Below are 19,660 nucleotides of genomic sequence, written 5' to 3' on the forward strand. Positions count from 1 at the left end.
CTGCTTTGGGTATCCTCTATGACTTTAACAAGGGTTGGAGTTCACAGGACACTCAGCACAGGAGTGCTTCCCCCGACTCGCCCCCCTCCATCTCTGAACCAAAAAGTCTGCTAGTAGCAGTTGGTGGAGATAAGTAAAACTGCTTGAAAGTGTGCCTTTTAGTATCGCTAACCCAGACATGAAGGTGGTGGTAGTTGGCTTAGAACACTGTGCCCAGCTCCTGAGGCAAAAGTTCTTCTGGTGGGAGGCGGGGCAAGGCAGATGGATTGGATGTGACTGATCTCTTATCTTTTGGGATTTAGAGTCAGTTGTATCAGTGTAAATTTAACTTAATTTACTTTTTTTGTGTCAGTCCAGACCACTGTGGAATAATGGTTCTCAGTAACCTCACAATAACATGAGTTTTCGGGACCCAAAAGTTTACAGGATTGCAGCAGGCTCTGACTGGACCTTGTATATTCAGAATTTGGATCTCTGGCCTTAGTACTGAGAGACCTTGAAGTTATATATGGCCATGTTCATGCCCTTAGGCACCCGGGTGCCACAGAAGCTCACACATTGATAGGAATCTGTCCACGAAAGTGACAAGAAACTCATTTTAGTCATTCTGATTCTCAGGTATCAACTTGAGCTAAAGGACGACTACATTGCCAAAACTAACAAACTGGTTGAAGAAGACAGAAAGAATAAAGGTGATGTTACTACAAAATTACACATTTTTTGCCCTTTCAATTTTACAAAATTTAAAAAATAATCATTGTCTTTCACTATGTTTTTGCAAACCTTCCTGTTTAACCTTTTGTATATTCACAAAGATCAGTTATTTACTGGCAGGATTTTACCCAACTTTATATACATTTTTTATTTTTTAAAATATGTTTTTATTGACTTTAGAGAGGAAGGGAGGGGTTTAGAAACATCGATCCACTGCCAACCAACTGAGCAACACAGTCCAGGACAAAATATAAAATATATTTTTTTAAATAAGAAAAGTAGTATATCAAAAATGACAACCTGAGAGAAAGTAGGGTTTTCAGGATTTTTTTTTCTCCCATCTCCCTCCCTCCCTCCCTTTTGGCAATCATCAGCTTGTTAATTATATTTATGGATCTGTTTTTTTAAAATTAATTTTTTTTAGATTCATATATAAGTTAAATCATAAGGTATTTGTTTTTCTCTGTGACTTATTTCACTTACCATAATACCCTCTAGGTCCATCCATGTTGTTGCAAATGGCAAGATTACATTATTTTCTGTGGCTGAGTAACACTCCATTGTGTATATAAACCACATATTCTTTATCCATTCATCTATCAATGGTCGTTAGGTTGCTTCCATATCTTGGCTGTTAGTAGTAATGATGCAGTAAACACAGGGGTGTATACATATATCATTTCAAATTAGTGTTTTTGGGGATATATGTCAAGAAGTGGAATTGCTGGATCATATGACAGCTCTATTTTTAATATTCTGAGGACCCTTCATACTGTTTTTTCATTGTGGCTGCACCAGTCTGCATACCAACAACGGTGTACAAGGGTTTCCTTTCTCCACATCCCTGCCAGCAGTTGTTGTTTGTTGATTTATTGGTGATAGCCATTCTGATAGGTTCAGAGTGATATCTCATTGTGGTTTTTACCATGAGAGACTTCATTTTTTACTTACGGAAATTTTTATTTTTATGTCTCTGTCCCCTGTGACCCAGTTTCTTATTTCTTTAACATATTTTTATGCCTCATGATATTTCCACTTGACTATAACCCCCTGAACTGTTATATAATTAGCCCAGGACTATGAAGGAAAGTTGAATAATTTTTCAATCTCTAGGTATTTTACCTTTCAGTATATTTCTAGGAACTTGCCTGTGACAAGAAGTTGAACTTCAGTGGAAATTTCAAAGGACTTCTTGGAGTAAACCAGGGCTGGGTACTTGATGGAGACCTGCAAGGACACCCAGCGTGTGGCTGCTCCTCTGTGACTATCTTGTGGAGACTAATACTTCGTTAGGAATTAGTACCATTATGTAGTCAGCTAATTATCTTTTGATGATAATATCTGTATAGACTTGTATTAGATGAAGTGAAAATGACAAAATAGTGACTATAAAATCGTAAGACAAATCTTTGTGTTTGAGGAAATTCAGATCTTTGGGCATGAGGGCTCTAAGCACCTGGTGTAATTCTGGTTGGTGTGTGTAATAGGAAGCTCACCACATAGTGACCGTTAGGACTAACTTCCCATCACCTGTTGGGTAAAAGGGCTTATTTCTCACTTGCCCTACTGATTTTGGACTCGGACACCTGCTATTTTAGATGATGAAATAATGGTCATTAGTTCTGACATTGGCCACAAATTCTTAAAATGAGTTCTGTATCCACTAGGAAAACATGATGTTTAATTGGTTGGCTCTCTCTTTCAGAAAAAGCTATACTTTTGCAAGAGCAGCTATTGGCTCTTAATTCAAAAAAGGAAGAACTCTATCATTGTGCAACTCGTGTGAAAGAACTTGAGGTAATTGCTAAGCCTATTGTTTTTTGAAATTGATGTTAGGCAGTATATGGAATTTTAGTGTCAGTCATACATAATTTAGCTTGTTACTGTCTTAATGTATTTGGACTATTATATGACTAAGAAGGTGATGGCCCAACTTAAATTAATTCAGTAGTTCTTCCTTTCAGTCTTAGTCTCCTAGGGAAGCATGGGAAGTACATCCTTGGGGGCCTGGAGTTCTGCTTAAATCCTGTGTCTCTCCCTTCCTACTTGTGTGCTCAGACAAGTTCCTTAAACATTGGGGTGCTGCCCACATTCCTTGGTGGTTGAGGTTCCTTGGTTAGCTGACTTACGTGCCTAACCCATAGCAGGTGGCCAGTGCATTTTAGTTTCTTCCTCAGCCTCTTCCCTTCCCATCACCAGAAGGTGAACATTCCTGTCATTACATCGGGATCTTACAGGTTAAAACAGAATGAAATGTGTTTTTCACATGCCACTTTATTTTCCTTCTGTTCATCACATGTGCTATCTGAAGGAAAGAGCTAGAACTTGACATAACCTGAATATATCCTGCATATAAAATGTATTTTTGCAGCTGTAATGACTTATTTATTTGAGAACTTTGTAGGCGTTTGTATGCAAACATGAGACGTACAAAGAAAAGGAAAGCACCCACAGCATGTTTGTGATAGTTCACTTTTTCATATTTAAAAACATTGCTACAGTCTGATTGCTATTGGGACCTTAGTTGCATCTGGAAAACAGGTGATAAACTTAATCAGAAGCGCTTGCTTTGTAGGCCAGGATTCTGCATAAGTATAAGGTTGGATGAACTTCCCCCGAAATCAGGCTCTTCTTACTGCAGAGAATAAGACTTCTGTCCAATGACCTTAATTATATTGTGATGCCCAGCTTAAAGCAGCCTGCCAGCTTTCGAGTAAGCAGTACTGCAGTCACTGTTCATTGAAAAATGCAAGTTTTTTTAAATTCCAGCTTGAGCTCGAGTCTCTCAAGTCCCAGTCCTTGGCAATAACCAAGCAAAACCACCTGCTGAATGAAAAGATGAAAGAGATGAGTGACTATTCACGTCTAAAAGAAGAGAAACTAGAGTGTCAGGCTCAAAATAAATTACTTATGCAACAACTAGAAGAGAGCAGAAATGAAAAAGTGCATCTCTTAAACTGTATGTCTTTTTCCTGATTTGCATGTCTTTATAATTCATATTAGCTTAGTATTATGAAACTGCTTTGTACTACCTGTAAAGAGAGGCTTCAATCAGAAAAACTTTATGCACTTAAGACTCTCGATTTGAAGTTACTGCCTTTTTGCTTGCTGTTGTATTAGTAGTGTCACTAAGAAGAAATATTTTTAAACTGTACAAATCTGCCTCTCTGGATTGTACCAACTTCCCTTCGCCCTCTGCTGTTCAGGTTTGGCCAGTGGGGTCACCCTCACTGCTGGGAAGGAGGGATGAGAATGAGGTGAGGTGGTTGTTATCCCCTCCTTGCCATTTCCCCCTTCCCAACTGTGTACATTGGCTGTGGGCTGGCCCTGTGCCTCTCAGCCAGGCAAGATCCCATTGCTTGCAGGATGGCCTCTCACCAGTGCCTGTGCCTATGCCAGCTCATTCTCTTCACTTCTGGGAATTCTTCCCTCCCTGACCCGTTAGGCCCAAGGAGTGTTAACAGCATGGCCCCATTGCTAGCCCAGGAAACCACACCATCTTTTGTGGCTACCCTACATGAGTTACCCTTTATTAGAGGGTTCTTCAATGACTGAAATGGGGGAACTCCGTCTGCTGTCAGCCTGGACCTCAAGTGCTGCTGATAGATGCACAGATCAGATTGGATCCAGGGGTAGTCATCAACAGGTTCTGATGGAGGGCTCCTCCTATGCCTTCTGTGCGTGGTAGAGGAAAAAGGTGGGCTTTAAAGTTAACTTGAGGATTTGAAAGAATTTTTTTATTTGAAATGGGAGTAGGAAGAGTAGTGAAGTTTGCATTTATTTGCATGCATTGAATTCTGAAATTTGAGAGTCAGGATTGCTCTTAGTCCATTCCAAAGAATTAATATACTGCTAACTACATGTGTACAAAAAAAAAAAAGAAACAATTTAAAATCTCCTTAGCTGCTTTTGCTAAGTGAAATGAGAAAACTTGCTGTTGATAATCACTAGGCTTTTTTTACCTTCTTAGGCATAGCTCAGCCATCTCCTGAGCTGGTAAATTTGCAGAAACAGTTAAAGAAAGCAGAAGCTACTATCCTGTTAGGGCATAAGGAGTTTGAAAACCACAAGGAAGTTATGCACAGACAGCTGCAAAGTGAAGTGAGTACTGTTCTTTGGTTGGTCAGGTGTTAGGCCAGTCCACTGTGTACACATGTAAACTTGGCATATGTCAGGCCATTGTAAATCAGATTGGTTTTAACATCAAAAATTACTCCCCCACTGTGCTAAGGTATCCTTTTCATCTGAGAAAATGCTCGAGTGATGATATGACAATATTCATAACAGTAATAAAATCCCAAGGAAAGCAAATTCATATAAATACAAAATTGTCCAAGTCCCAATGGTGCCCACTGGTGTGTCTCTTGGTTCTTGCTCTGTGACTTAGAACTGTTGACACTCTGGTGTCTGCCTCATGCCCTGTAGAGCTGTTCTTTGAGATGAGTGAAAATAGAGGCGGGAAACTTGTGTGCTCTGTTGTTGTTTTCTAGGGCCCTGTGGGATACAGGCATAAAGCTGCTCAGAATGAGCAAAACAGAAAAGAGAATAAGCCGGATAAAGGACTTACTCCTTTTGAAGTGAATTGGGATTTCTTTTACATTGATTTCTTTCCCTTCTCTAAATCTTTTCAGATTGAGCATTCTGCAAAGCTGAAGGCCCAGATATTAGAGTATGATGCCTCTGTAAAGAGTTTAAATATGCAAGTGGCTGACTTAAAATTGCAACTGAAACAAACTCAGACAGGTTAGAGACATTTTTAACCTATAAATGTGTACATGTATGTGTAAAACTTCTGATGTATGTGGAAATATGATTATTACTGAAATTTTAGTAATTCTCAATAGGGGAAAAGCCATAGAAATATGCCATCTTAGAAGTAAAACTCCCTGTCCATTTCAGGAATACCAACCGGTCATCAGCTAATGTGACTTGCTTTTATAGGTGCCCTGTGCCTTGGGAGAGCCTCATATCCCAAACAAGAAAGGTGTGTGGTGATGACGTACCTCAAATTTATCGTGGACCTAGGCTTTTCTTTTATATTTGTTACCCTGATAAGATGAATCTGACTCTAGTGGTTTCACATGTTTCTTGAGAGATGCGTAAGCATATGGGAGAAGCAGGTGGCTTTTGTCACATTGACATACATAAACATATTGTTTTTGCACCCCAATTTTGAGGTTAGTTGATTGACCTTAGGCACATTTAACTGGGACACATCAGACACTTGGAAGGGTTACTGCTATCATGTTACTATTGTATGTTTTCCGTGAGGATGCATGCTATCTGCCCCTTCCTACTTTATAACTGAAGCTGAGATACCTCTTTTGCTGCTTTGAAGCTCAAAGGAAGTTTCTGTGTGTTTAGCAGTTGAACTAGTTTCCACACTTCCTGGTCCTGAGCCTTCCTCAGTTCCTGTTTGCACTCTTTCATCCTCAGTTCTTATTCTCTTCTCCCGCACTAGTTTTGTTTTTATCTCTACTCATTTCTACTCCTTCCTGTTCCTTATTTTCTCACAATTTGCCAAACTGCCCACAGCTGAACTCACAGTGATCTCGAAGGATGAAAAATAGTTTGAGGATGGAACCTTTTCAAACACATGCATTACTCTGGAAGCATTGGTTGAGAGTAGCGGCCACAAGACTGGCTGTGCATGTGCTGGCTTTGCTTAGGGAGTCCCAGCATCTGTACACCTCACTACTTGTGTGACCCAGCCTCAGCCCCCCACCTGTAATGTGGGAAAAGGAGAGTTGTTAGACTTGTGGCTGCAGGTCCTCACACCCTTATCTGAAACTTGGGCCTTACAGTGGTTTTGCCACAGCCCTGGGAGTTCCTGTTGTAAACCATGTTTACAGTAAAATGTGTGACTGTCCATGCTGGGTAGAATAAATAAAGATTATGAATGGTTTTCATCAGTTCAGGTCAAGTTTATCAACCAAGTGAGTTCAGGTCCGCTTAGGCTTTGCAACCAAATAAATTATGAATAAGTTTTCAGTTCTCAGAGCTTTTTGGATATTAAGATTGTGTATTATGGATCATGAAATAATTATGTATTAAGAAAGAAGGCCTATGAAGCTGAAGCTGGTACATAAAAAAGCTCCCAATAAATGCTAATAATTAGTATTACCATGGCTTCAGTAATTGTTTAGTGTGCATGTTCTTAATACTACCTCCTTTCATTTTTCAAAAAAATAACTATGTTTGAATTTTCTGTGCTCATTGGTCACATCTCTGTGTAACCTGCAGCCCTAGAGAATGAAGTGTACCGCAATCCAAAGACATCTCTGTTTCCTCGTCCTGTCAGCGGATTCATGGGGCCTCCTAAGGATGAAAGAAATAGGAATATCTTGAAAAATCTTCTCAAACAGGAAAAGCTGAAAGCAGACGCAATTGCATCAAGAGTCTTAAGTTATACAAATGCAAGCACGGATGGCAGCTCCCCAGATTCTGACATTGAGTTTGTAGCAAGCACCAAGGCAAGAATGAAAGAGCTAGAGCGTGAGGCTGAAAGCTTAGAAAAAGCTTTCCTAAATTACCGTGGTAGAGTTGGTAGTGGTCAGTCCTCTGCCGCTAGAAGCCCAGTACCATCCAAGAGTCTGCCACCTGCACACTTGCAAGAAACTCTCAAGAACGTCATTTCAGGTTCCTCGGAAAGATGTGTTTTTGCAGAGGAAGCAGCTGTGCCCAAGATGCCTGCAGGCAACATGGCACAAGCGCTGGGCAATGCAGTCTCATGGCTCTGCAGAGGCTCCAACAGACGCCTTTCCTCCACTCCTCTAGCTAAACGAAGCCTTGATGGTGAAATGTATCTGGAAGGTAAGCTTTTGCAGAAAGGGTTGCAGGACCTAGATGGTCCTCAGTGGACCTTTTATCTGAGTAAGAGGGAGCCCTAGACAGCAGGAAGGAGCAGAAAGCTCATGCTTAGTTGGGCCTGGGAAAGCCCTGGACCGTAGAAATCTCTAGCTGTGTCCTTACTGCACCCGTGGTTGCCTGCTTACCAGCTGCTTCTCGCCTATGGCGCAACATTGGTGTGGGAAGCAATGGGATAGAGTGGCAAGTTCCAGCATTTTGCTTGGCATGCAGGTGTGTTCAGAGAATGACCATGGCTTTTCCCCTACTACTGATTAGCTTTATATATTTTACTAGAGGCCTGGTGCACGAAATTCGTGCATGGGAGGGGGGATGTCCCTCAGCCCAGCCTGCACCCTCTCCAATCTGGGACATCCCTCTCACAGTCCTCACAATCCAGGACTGCTGGCTCCCAACTGCTCGCCTGCCTACCTTCCTGATTGCCCCTAACCGCTTCTGCCTGCCAGCCTGATCACCCCCTAACCACTCCCCTGCCAGCCTGATGGATGCCTAACTGCTCCCTGGCCAGCCTGTTTGCCCCTAACTGCCCTCCCCTGCAGGCCTGGTCACCCCTAACTGCCCTCCCCTGTAGGCCTGGTCCCCCCCAACTGCTCTCCCCTGCAGGCCTGGGTCCCTCCCAACTGCCCTTGCCTCCAGGCCCGGTCGCCCCCAACTTCCCTCATCTGCCGGCCTGGTCCCTCCCAACTGCCCTCCCCTGCTGGCCATCTTGTGTCCACATGGGGGCAGGATCTTTGACCACATGGGGGCAGCCATCTTGTGTGTTGCAGTGATGGTCAATCTGCATATTACTCTTTTATTAGATAGGATAGAGTCCTGGTGCATGGGTGGGGGCCAGCTTGTTTGCCCTGAAGGGTGTCCTGGATCAGGGTGGGGGTTCCCTTGGGGTGTGGGGCGACCTGGGCGAGGGGCCTGTGGTGGTTTGCAGGCCGGCCACGCCCTCCCCCTCCCCCCAGCGACCCAAGCGGAGGCCCTGGTATCTGGGATTTACTTATCTTCTACAATTGAAACTTTGTAGCCTGGAGCAGAGCCAAACCTTCTGCTCGCTCAGTGGTGGCAGCCATTTCTGTTGGGATTTATTTAACTTCTATAATTGAAACTTTGTAGCCTGAAGCGGAGGCATGGGCCAGCAAGGGCAGGCAGAAAGCTTGGCTTCCTCCATCGCTGGGGAAACCCAAGCCTCCCTCCTGCTCTCCGTGGCCTCAGATATCTTGGTTGGGTTTATTTGTATATTTTCTCCTGATCGGCTAGTGGGTGTGGCTTGTGGGTGTAGGGGAGGTATGGTCAATTTGCATATTACTCTTATTAGATTTATTAGATAGGATAGGATAGGATAGGATTGTAATCACTGCATTTTCATTTAGGTGCTTGAATTGTTAATGCTGTGGATCATTTATACATCATACTCAACTGTTTGCAAGAATAACAGAATTTCATTTCAAACTGTTAGAACTTAGAAACCACATTGCTTTTTCCTCCATGTAATTTATTCTTGCCCTGATATCTTCTGCCCCTTAGGTCTGTGCCAGTCCCAAGTTGCTTTTCCCAGTTCTTGTTCAGAAAGAATGCTCCAGCCTTCATCAACTGAATCTAGGCACAGCCATTCCTTCCATTCGCTCTCCAGCCCTCTGGAGCAGAAAGCCGAGTAAGTCCCACGTTATGATTGGCCCAGCCAAGTCTGGTTAGCTGCATGGGGCTCAGCCCTGACCTGTGTGGTGTTTTTATTTATTTTAAAAAACTGTACTTTTATTGACTTCAGAGAGGAAGGGAGGAGAGAGAGATAGAAACATCAATGATGAGAGAGAATCATTGATCAGCTGCCTCCTGCATGCCCCCTAATGGGGATCGAGCCTGTAACCTGGGCATGTGCCCTTGACCAGAACCAAACCCGGGATCCTTCAGTCAGCAGGCCAACACTCTATCCACTGAGCAAAACCAGCTAGGGCTTGTGTGGTGTGTTTTAAAGTGATGCTCAGGACCACATGGAGTGTAGAATTTGCAGTTAGATTGCAAGATGATGTGTCATCTTTGAGAATCATCTGAATTACCTGGGGAAAATTCCTTTTAGTAAATAAGTAATTTTTCTTTGTTTGCTAAACCTGATGTGTGCACTATGCACTATGGTAGCAATAAGCATCTTCATAGTTCCATGAATAGACTGTGTGTATAGAGATAAATAAGCAACCTATAAAATCTGCAAAAGCAAATAAATTCAGTTTATTTTTAAACTTGAAGTAGTTTCACACATCATTAAAAAGTCATTTAAAAAATATTTTGGGCCTGGCTGGTGTGGCTTGAGCATTGACCCATGAACCAGGAGGTCATGGTTCCATTCCTAGTCAGAGCACATGCCTGGGTTGCCGGCTCGATCCGCAGTAGGGGGCGTGCAGGAAGCGTTGATCAATGATTCTCATCATTGATGTTTCTGTCCACCTCTCCCTCTCCCTTCCTCTCTGAAACTAATAAAAACATTTTTTAACCTTTTGCACTCGATGTCGAGTGTGTCTCGACACGGTTAGCATCGGTAGCAGCTCTTTTTATACTCTTTGAATGTATCAATAATTTGAAATATAAAGAAATCCAAATAAATAAGTTTGTATGAAAAGAAACTCCAGTTTTTTATTCTATTGCCGTGCTTTGTAAAATCTGGGGTATTTAAAAAATTAAATCCCGAGTAGAATAAAGGAATCGAGAAAAAAGCAAGCGAGTGCAAAGGGTTAAGTCCAAAAAAAAAACAAAATTCTAATTTGTCTATTGAGATAAATTCTGAATTGGTAGTGGGTTGTAGGGTCTGATTGTTGAAGCAGAATGGAGTAGATGTATGTAGAAACTAGGCTGTGGGTCACCCCACGCTGGGGTTGTTGAGTCATATGTGGGACTCCTGTCTGTGCATGATCCTTATGGAGGGAGACTCTGGCTCCTTAGTTCTGGTCTCCAGGCTGGACATCTGTCTGCTATCGATTCAGTCTCAGTGTACAGAGTTGAAAACTGGCGCATGTACCCATCATGGTCCTAATGCATGTAATGTATATGTATTTATATTGCTCTCTCATAAAGCCAAGAGGAGAGACAGGACACACCCATGTGGGAGTTAGGGCACTTGGATGCACATGGGGCTTGCAGTATTGCATCTTCAGCTGACTCATGCTGATTCTGTATAGAATTTGTTCTTTTCAAAAAATGTTTTGTGGTTCTTGGAGAAATAAACAGCATTGAGAGTGCAGCATTATTCCTTGTCAACAATAGTGCCTGCCTCACAGTGTAAGGTGGTTCTGCGGAGTGCCTGAGCTAATGTCTTGATTACTTGGAATGATGCCTGGTGCATGGAGTGCGCCCAGTGCAGGGCAGCTCTCATTCTCACTGAGCACAGTTCATTCTCTAGAGCCTTTTCTTGAGTCACAAAGGCTTTTCATAGTCCTGTGCTCTTGGTTTTACCCTATTATAGCTTCACACTCATGAGTTTTATTTTTCCAACCTAGTCTTTATCAAAGACAAACTGAAGTTCAAGACAGAAATGAATCTTCAAAGGTGGATGAACTATCTTTTAAGGATAATGAGGAACTTGAATCATCTTTTGAATGTAAGTTCAAATATAAGTTTAAAATGTAGAAAGCTAAGTTTTGGTGAAACATAGCCATTGTTATAAAAATCAAAGTAGTTACAAATTACATTTGTATTTTGTGATAAAAACCTAAACATATATTGCTTCGTTTTTATATCACAAAGATTTTCAGGGGTACATTTGAGTTCCATTTTTCAAAAATTTCAGGATAACCAATAATATCAAAGTTGGAGCTAAGCCCATAAGTGAACCCTTCACTTAATTTGTCAAGTTTGGGATTAACTCAGATTTAAAATAGGTGATTTTTAAATTTCTTTTATTCCTTTTTATGGAATATAAAGATGCCAAGTTATTTCCTTTAAGTTATACAGATTCTGTCGACTGCCTCAGATGTAGAAAACTCATTCTTAGTGAAAGAATGGAGGTGAAAGTATATTAGCTTCCTTGTCTGGAAACTGGAGTCCTGGCTCTGGCCCTGCCTTAAAGTGTTCTCTAGGAGCCTACTGCTTAAGTACAAAATTGAGATGTAGAGTCAGTCAGCTCTGAGGTTTTCTCCAGCTTGGGAAATCTTTATATTTGTATGTAACCTATCATTTCGCCATTGAGCTTCATCACTGTTTGAAAGTATATTTTGAACAATTAAATGAAAGGCCTTAGTAAAACTTGCAAATTCTTTGCAGCTAACCTTAGCAATTGTGTTAATGCCTTGCTATTTAAATGGAGTTCAAATAATTGTCAGCAAGCCAGGTGAATTCTTCTGTCACTTTCCTGTTGGGTTATGAATCTAGTTTTGAAAAAAATCTAATTCTTTAAATGTAAGAACACTTTGAGAAGCGAATACATTGGCAGGTGGTTATGCTGAAACGTCTTAAGATTAATTCTGTAGGGAAAGTTCTGGCCTGGTCGCTTTGATTGAGACTTGAGCGTTCCGCGATAAGTTACCCCCATGCTGCACTGCCTTCTCTTGCTGTTGTTAAGGACTCATGGGACATTCCTTTATACCTTTTGTAGATGCAGCGGACATGCCAATGCAGTTTGAAGTGAATGGCATTCACCCAGCTGGCGACATGTCTCCCTTGGGCGCGGCTGCAGCCGCTCTTCCTGAAAGATCTCTCTCCTCTCAGTATCCAAGTAAGTTTTCCTTGGTGGTGACTACAGGTAGTATGATGGGTACTGAACGCCAGTCTGTGCCCTGTAAGTTATTCATGTATTGTGGGAGTGTACTTATTGTAAGCTTAAGTTATTCAAAGTCTTAGGGTTGGGGTGTTAGCAATGTTAATGACATTTCTGAAATAACTCCCAAACTGAACATGTAAAGAGGAGAAAACTGAAGGAAAGGCTTCTCATTTATTCTGCCTGGGCCAATGGCTTTTAATATGTTTTCCTTGTCCAAAGTCCGACAGAGCAGTTACCTTGCTGCTTAAGACACTTTTGCAAAAACCATTCCATCTTGAGAAATTATATTGTAACAATGAAATGGTGGTTAATACCCATATACATCTTCAGTGTGATTGGTATGTTAATATTTGTTTCCTTCCTTCATTCATTTCTTTAAAAATTAGGGCAGAAAAATCTTTATATTTCAGTTTTCAGAATAACTGATGACACTGGAAGAAAACTGGTCATCAAACTTGTCTGGCCCACTTTCTCTTTCCTCTTAGCTTTTCCAGCTTCCCCACTTCCCTCACCAGTGTGGATGGACAGGGAGGAAAGTGGTAGGGAGAGATTAGAGTTCATTCCAGCGAGGTCCTTTTCTCCTTGAACCAAATGGTTTAAGCCTTAAGCTTGAAAGGAAGTTCCTCAAGTAAAACGACCTCTTGTCCTCCCAGTGTATGGGCAGGACTATCACGCCCAAAACCTGTGTGTGCAAAGACTCTTGTAAGTAGTTTCTTGGTTTAAGTCAGCATACTCGGGGATATGAGGAATTGCTGAAAGAAGCAAGAGACTCTGAAAAGGTTGTTGTTGCTGATTCCAGAGTAAATCATTCTGGAAAGCACTCATTCAGCGAGACTTGATCAAGAACCTCCTGTGTGCTGGGCACTGGGCATACTGCAGTGGGCCAACCCAAGCCCTTGCTTCATGGAACTTCTAGTGGGGAAGTTGGACAGTCAGCCATCACTGAGGACGTACAATGGGTACCCAGTAGGGGCAGTGGCCACCCAAGAGTGGATGTGGGTAGGCATTTGGCAGAGACCTGGGTGAATAGGGAATAAAAATAATGTAATACAAGAAGGGAAACAACTGAGTTGATAGGTGTTCTGCCTCTGGGATGTAATGTAAATTATAATAATAGCTTTTAAAATTATTCTTAATGTGTTTACATTGATGATTGAAAAATTCTCTTATGTCATCATTTCCCCTTTTCATCTGGGTACAAAGGGTAATGGAAAAGGCGGAAACTTGCTACTTTTGAGGTGCCCAGTGGAAATGCTGCTTTTCTTTGCTCTAACATCCAAAGAGGTTTCTGTATCTACAAAGTACAGTCATGTGCCACTCAACAGCAGGGATATATTCTGAGAAATGAAATGTGTCCTTCAGGGGTTCATCATAATGCCAAAATCAGTGCGCTTATGTAAACCTAGGAGGTACAGCCTCCTGTATACCCAGGCTGTGTGGTCTAGCCCAGTGGTCAGCAAACTGCGGCTCGCGAGCCACATGCGGAGCCGCGGTTTGCCGCTCTGTTGACTAATGAGTTTGCCGACCACTGGTCTAGCCTGTTGCCCCTTGGCTACAAGCCTGTATAGCATGCTCTGTACAAAACACAAGATTAAGCACAAGAGAAAATGATGCCATCAGGTGACATGGCAATAAAAATGAGCTATATGAGAATGCTGTCTGTACAACATGGGATGCCGTTTTATAGCAAACTTTTTTATCAGAAAGAGACCACTATAAAATAATGATAAAATGTATAGTGTAGTATAAATACATAAACCAGTGACATGGCCATTTATTATCATTATCAAGTATTAGGTACTAGACGTAGTTGTATGTGCTGTACTTCTATATGACTGGTAGCACAGTGGATTAGTTTGCATCAGCATCTCCACAGACACATGAGTAATGTGTACCTTTAAGTTACCATGAGGTGATGGCTGCACCACTAGGCAAGAGTGATTTTCCTGCTCCATTGTAATCTTATGGAACCACCATCATATATGTGGTCCGTTGTTGACCGAAATTTTGTTATGCAGTGCATGACTGTATACTCCACAGCAAAGTTGTAGTCCTTTTTTTCTTTATCTTTTAAAGTCAGCAACCAAACAGATTCCTATTTTGAGGTTGCTATTCCATGTGATAAAGTGATGCCATTTAGGAGTAACCATTCTTCCAACAGCAAGGAGAAGATGGCATATCTGTCTGTGGAAATGATCAGCTGCCTCCCCTGATATTTGAATTTCATGACTAGGACGATGAGACTGAGAAGACTGTGTTGCCTCTGTCCTGTTAGTAAAACTAACTCAGTTCCTGCCAGGGACTTGGAACAGGGCAGAGCAAAAACCTTTGAAGTCCTCTGGTGAACCTGTGAGTTTTTGTCTCTTAGCATTGCTGGGGGGAAAGTTTAGCCAGAAGAGAAAGGCAAGCATAATGCTCTGTGGGGTTGACATTGAGTTAAACCTGTGACACGTGGGGACTTGTGCTTTGAGCTACAGGGAATAGACAAATAATTAAAGCCCAGAACAATAGATGTAGGACAAACACACATGGTTGTGACAAGGCAGGTACAAAATACTGTGTGAATGTAATGGTGGAGAGGTAACTGTCACTTTAGGAATAAGGAGGACCTCACTGAGGAGGAGGCACTTAACCTTTTGCACTCGGATGTCCAGTGTGACTCGACACGGTTAGCATTAGAATAAAGGAATCGAGAAAAAAGCAAGCGAGTGCAAAGGGTTAAGTGTGGGCTTCCTCAGGGATAGAGTTTTATGGGAGAGGTGGGAGGAAGGGAGTGTCAGGTTAGGGAGAGAGTGAAAGCAAAGCACAGAGCAAGGGAGGTACAATTGGATTCAGCCAGCAGTGAGTCCGCTGCTTAAGGTGCATTGTTCCCAGTGAAGAAGTAGGGTGCTATAGCAAGTCAGTCCAGAAAGAAAAAGGCAGATTGTCAGTGCCTAGAGCACAGTGGGTCTGGGCTCCACCGGATCAGATATAGGAACAGAAATCCAGGTCTTCGCTTGAGGAAATGACGGGCGCTGATGAAGGTGGGTTGCTTGAAGGCAGAGACTGATGTCGGAGAGCACACTGACTAGGTTATTTTAGCTGCAGCTGTCTAGTTAAATGGTGAGAGGTACTCTTAATTGCAGCAAGGTGGGGAGTTAGAGCCTGTAAGCCTTGGTGGCTGAGTGAATGTTGTGTAGAAAGGCATGATTAAAAGAACAGGAATGGTAACTTCAGGTATGAAGCTGATGTCATGGGATTTTCGTGTGTTGATGGCGGGGAACTGGTCAGAAATGTGGATGTGAGGCTGGGGGGAGAGATCAGGACTAGAGAAATAGCCGTAGGAATGATCAGGGCAGAGCCAATAGCTGAAACCCTAGGAAAGGATCAGCCCAGGGGAAGTGGGGAATGATGGCGAGCTGATTAGGGGGGTGAAGAGGTAGGGTGCTGGTTTTGTACTGGGTGGGAGAGGCTTGAGTGCCCTTGTGGGAGTCGGGAAGAGTTATAAATTAGGGTCTAATGGTTAATTCAGAATCCTAAGTAGTGTTACAGAGATTACAACCCATTGTGGAGGTAGAAATGCAGGGCGTGGGGAGGGCGGAGGAAGGAGAAGAGGTGAGGAGGATAAAGAAATGTGATATGGAGGGGAGGACAGTTGAAGTTGTTCGTGATAAGGGTGACTTGTGTTCATCTCAGTAAAGCAAAAGGCGGGTGCCATGCCAGGAGTGGGGCTGGGAGCTGCCAGACCATGAAGTTGGATCAGCAGGCCAACACAGTCAACAGAATCGAGCAGGGCACCTGCACGCCATTCCTACATTTGTTGGAAAAACTGATGCTGGAAGCTACTTGCTCTTTATTTTCTGTCCCTTTAGGCGCAGATGAGAAAGAAGTTGGAGAAGAGAGTGAAGAAGAAAGAATTTGGAACCTGCTGAAAGAAGAAAAGCAGAGAGAAGAAAAAAGGCAGAGTGAACAGAAAGCTTTGGAAAAGGAACGAAGAGAACTAGAAAAACTGGATCAAGAAAGGGTAATAACTAGAGCTCAGTTCTCCATGATAGTTTCTGCATGGTACACCGTTAGTATGAGTCCTTAGTGTCCCCTAAAGACATAGTGGTAACTTTCAAAAAGCCTGCTACAGGCATCCTGATCCTCTCCTGTGCTTAAGCGCACTGAGGAGGGGAGCTTTGCAAGCCTGTGGGCATGCATTCTCAACTGGTCCTGAAAACACACCTGGAAAGGGGGTGGACTCTGCTTTGCTGTAGATCTTTCCTGTGTAAGTGGGGTTTCCAGGTCAGCTGGCTGGGACCAGAGGAAACTCGGGAGGTGGCTTCCTCAGGCTGCCCTGCCCTACTCCCTCCTGATTGTCTTTGCCCTTCAATGTCTGGATTCTGGTCCCTACTCAGCCACTTCGCACACCTGCTGGACCTTACATAGATTAATCTTCTTATCATGTTCCTTGAACTCCTAGTTCATTTGGTCGGCAAACTGCGGCTCTTTGGCCCCTTTGAGTGTGGCTCTTCCACAAAATACCACAGCCTGGGCGAGTCTATTTTGAAGAATTGGTGTTAGAAGAAGTTTAAGTTTAAAAAATTTGGCTCTCCAAAGAAATTTCAATCATTGTACTGTTGATATTTGGCTCTGTTGACTAATGAGTTTGCCGACCACTGGTCTAGAGCACAAGACCCTTTAGGCAAAGTAATCCCATCCTTTATTACATGACTTCCTGTCCCCTTTTGATGGTAGCAATGACTTCAATGAAAAATTTTCAATGACTTCAATGCACATTTTACGTAAAAAAGATCAGAGTTATAGTATTAAGTGTTTTTAAAATGTATGTGTGTATTTCCTATTTTGCTGGCCAAAATTTGACAGCAGATAATTGAAGAGTCTTTGAAGACTGAAATGGAGAAAGAATTAGAAGAGAGTGTTGAAGAAGAAATGAAAGACAAATCTGCTTGTGGTGAAAACGCTTTGGAGAAATATATGAAAATTATCCAGGAGGACCAAGACTCGAAGAAGGTGGATAAGGTACTGATGCTGTAAACCGGAGGTCTGTGTGTGTGTGTGTGGGGGGGGGGGGGGGGGCGCAAGGGCTTCTGTGGTTTGTTAGAAAACTTTGGGATAGGAGTCTGCCTTCTCTATCCCATAGTACGCCCATAAGCGTCTGTAGACGCAAGCGGCAGACCTTCCCCACATGCCATACACATCTATAAAAAATAAATGTTTTCCCTAAGTGATAGCCCTGGCCAACTTTAAAATAATTTTTTTGTGAGAATTTTCAGCTTAAAATATTCAAGAACACCCAAATTGTAATATATTTATTTTTATAGTATTCATTGCAAATTGATTTTTTAAATTCAAAATGTTGTGGTATGTGGGGATGATTTCCATTTTGGACGTGTGGCAGTTAACTGGCTATTGGAGACAAAAAGGTAAAGGCAGAGAAAATCCAAAGTTCAAATGTAGCCTCAAGTCTCTTAAGTGTATTATATTCTTGACAAAATTTTATCGCTTTTGCTTGGGTAAAAGATTGAACAGATCTTGATTTGTCCAGCTTTGTAAAGGTTGAGATATCTCATTTTCAGAACAAGAATGAAATTAATTAAACTGCTATCAGTGAATAACGAATGCATTGGTACTAAGATAAGTCTGGAATACTATGGCTATTGAGAATGCACATGGGATGGTTTGAGCTTGCTAAATTTCATGTCTAAAAGTCACCTTTTTGAACCCTTAAATTATATTTCAAAAAGTTCTCACAGAGATATCAGAAGTGCTTAATACAATTAATACATTAATACATACTTAATTTCAAAATTATTCTTCCCTCTCTTTATCAGAGCTCAATCAAGAGTGTTGGCGAAGGCTCGCAAGTGGACACGCTGCCCTCTAGTGACAAAGATGAAAGGTATGCTTTCCTTACCATTGTGTTCTTACCCAAACCATTATCAATCAGATTCTGGCTTTGTCAGCCAAGGGCACCACCATTCAGATGTAGTCTGCCTTTAAGAAATTATTGAACTAATCGGATTACTAACTTCAAAACAAATCTGTTACATTTTGAAGTTGTGAGATTATTACTGATACAAACTAAGTGAGGGCAGAAACCCCACGGGGAAGGAATAGGAACATTAGAAAGGTCTCCGAATGAACTGACAATTTAACAAATTTTTGTCTTTCCCTAATTTAGTTTCACAGGCCTGTCTCATGAAGAACCAGATGACTTTTGGTAAACACATGTGTTGCCCACCTTCTTTCTCATGTAACACAATAAAAGGCCTATGTTTTCTGTAATAAACAGAATTCTCAATAAAAATTGTTTGCATAATCCAACGTGGTTTCTTTTTCATTTTATTTGGTACTCTAGTGTATAAACCAAAAATAATCTAGTCAGGAAATTCCTTTTCAAAATTTCTAATTCTTAGGCCTTTCATTACACTAGAATGAGCTGCTAAGGGGTTTTTCCATGTTTTTGTGTTAGATTTTATTTCTTTGAAAACTTATTGGTCAAATTCTAATCCTGCATTTTGGAAGTTTCTTCTGTGTTTCCTGCTCTCCAGAGTTGGGCTACTGCCTGTCAAACTGGAGGCCCTTTTCCCCAGCACTATCCTTCTGATTTGTACCTGAAAATAAAGACACAGGCTTTCCATTCTAGCTCCAGAAATCGTATTGTACACTGGGCTTTGCTTCTGACATCTTTGTCTTGAGAATGAACCCAAACCCTGAGATGGTAAGAAGAGAAGATATCATTTACTGGCACTTACTGTGTGCCAGGTACACTTTAAACCTGTACTTGTATTAACTCACTTAATGCTCATATCAGCCATATGAAGTGTAGATACCATGAGTCCACATTTTACAGATTAGGGAACGTGGGGCACCAAGGTTAGAGACTTTGACCGAGGTCTTGTAACTCAGCCAGGACCCAGGTGTTGAGACCAGCACTGCCTGTATCCTGGCCTATGCTGGAACTGCTCCCGTGGAAGACATCCCAGGACCTGAGATGGCTCAGCCACTAGATGCCCCTCTCCAGGATAACCTTTAGAAACTTCACTTCACCCAAATCGAGGTAAGTGCACTCAAACGCAGCACCAGCATAACTTCCACACAGGTAAGAGGAGACCCGTTTGCTGCTGCCCCTGTTTCTTCATCTTTGTACTCCAGCAGCTCTCAGTCCAGCAACTTGCTGTGGGAGCATCTTGGGAAAGTTCTTTAATGACATCGCCATTACGGTCACCAAAAGCGCATCCAGGAGTGCTCTGGGGATGAAAAACCATCCCAGTTTGCCTGGACTAGGGCATTGTGGGGAAGCACAGGACCTGGTTGAAAATTATGTAAGGAGGATTCTCTGAAAGGTTGGAGGCCTCT

At 42.2% G+C, this 19,660-nt stretch overlaps 1 protein-coding gene across 6 annotated transcripts in view; it reads left to right on the forward strand.

Annotated features, from left to right (window-relative positions):
• OFD1 (OFD1 centriole and centriolar satellite protein) overlaps positions 1–18,619 on the forward strand; it is a 36,068-nt gene extending 17,449 nt beyond the window's left edge. For 5 of the 6 annotated variants that reach the window (XM_079764483.1, XM_079764485.1, XM_079764487.1 and 2 more), the window contains exons 11-23: positions 619–692; positions 2,420–2,511; positions 3,484–3,673; positions 4,685–4,815; positions 5,346–5,457; positions 6,958–7,527; positions 9,097–9,223; positions 11,058–11,158; positions 12,152–12,271; positions 16,168–16,319; positions 17,165–17,320; positions 18,133–18,200; positions 18,483–18,619. In XM_079764483.1, the coding sequence (XP_079620609.1) occupies positions 619–692; positions 2,420–2,511; positions 3,484–3,673; positions 4,685–4,815; positions 5,346–5,457; positions 6,958–7,527; positions 9,097–9,223; positions 11,058–11,158; positions 12,152–12,271; positions 16,168–16,319; positions 17,165–17,320; positions 18,133–18,200; positions 18,483–18,525 (1,936 nt within the window). In that variant the 3' untranslated portion in view covers positions 18,526–18,619. The remainder of the gene's footprint in view (positions 1–618; positions 693–2,419; positions 2,512–3,483; positions 3,674–4,684; positions 4,816–5,345; positions 5,458–6,957; positions 7,528–9,096; positions 9,224–11,057; positions 11,159–12,151; positions 12,272–16,167; positions 16,320–17,164; positions 17,321–18,132; positions 18,201–18,482) is intronic. The other variant, XM_079764488.1, reaches the window with a different exon arrangement.
• The last annotated feature ends 1,041 nt before the right edge of the window (positions 18,620–19,660 follow it).

Source organism: Cnephaeus nilssonii (assembly GCF_951640355.1).
Source record: "Cnephaeus nilssonii genome assembly, chromosome: X".
Lineage (NCBI taxonomy): Eukaryota > Metazoa > Chordata > Mammalia > Chiroptera > Vespertilionidae > Cnephaeus > Cnephaeus nilssonii.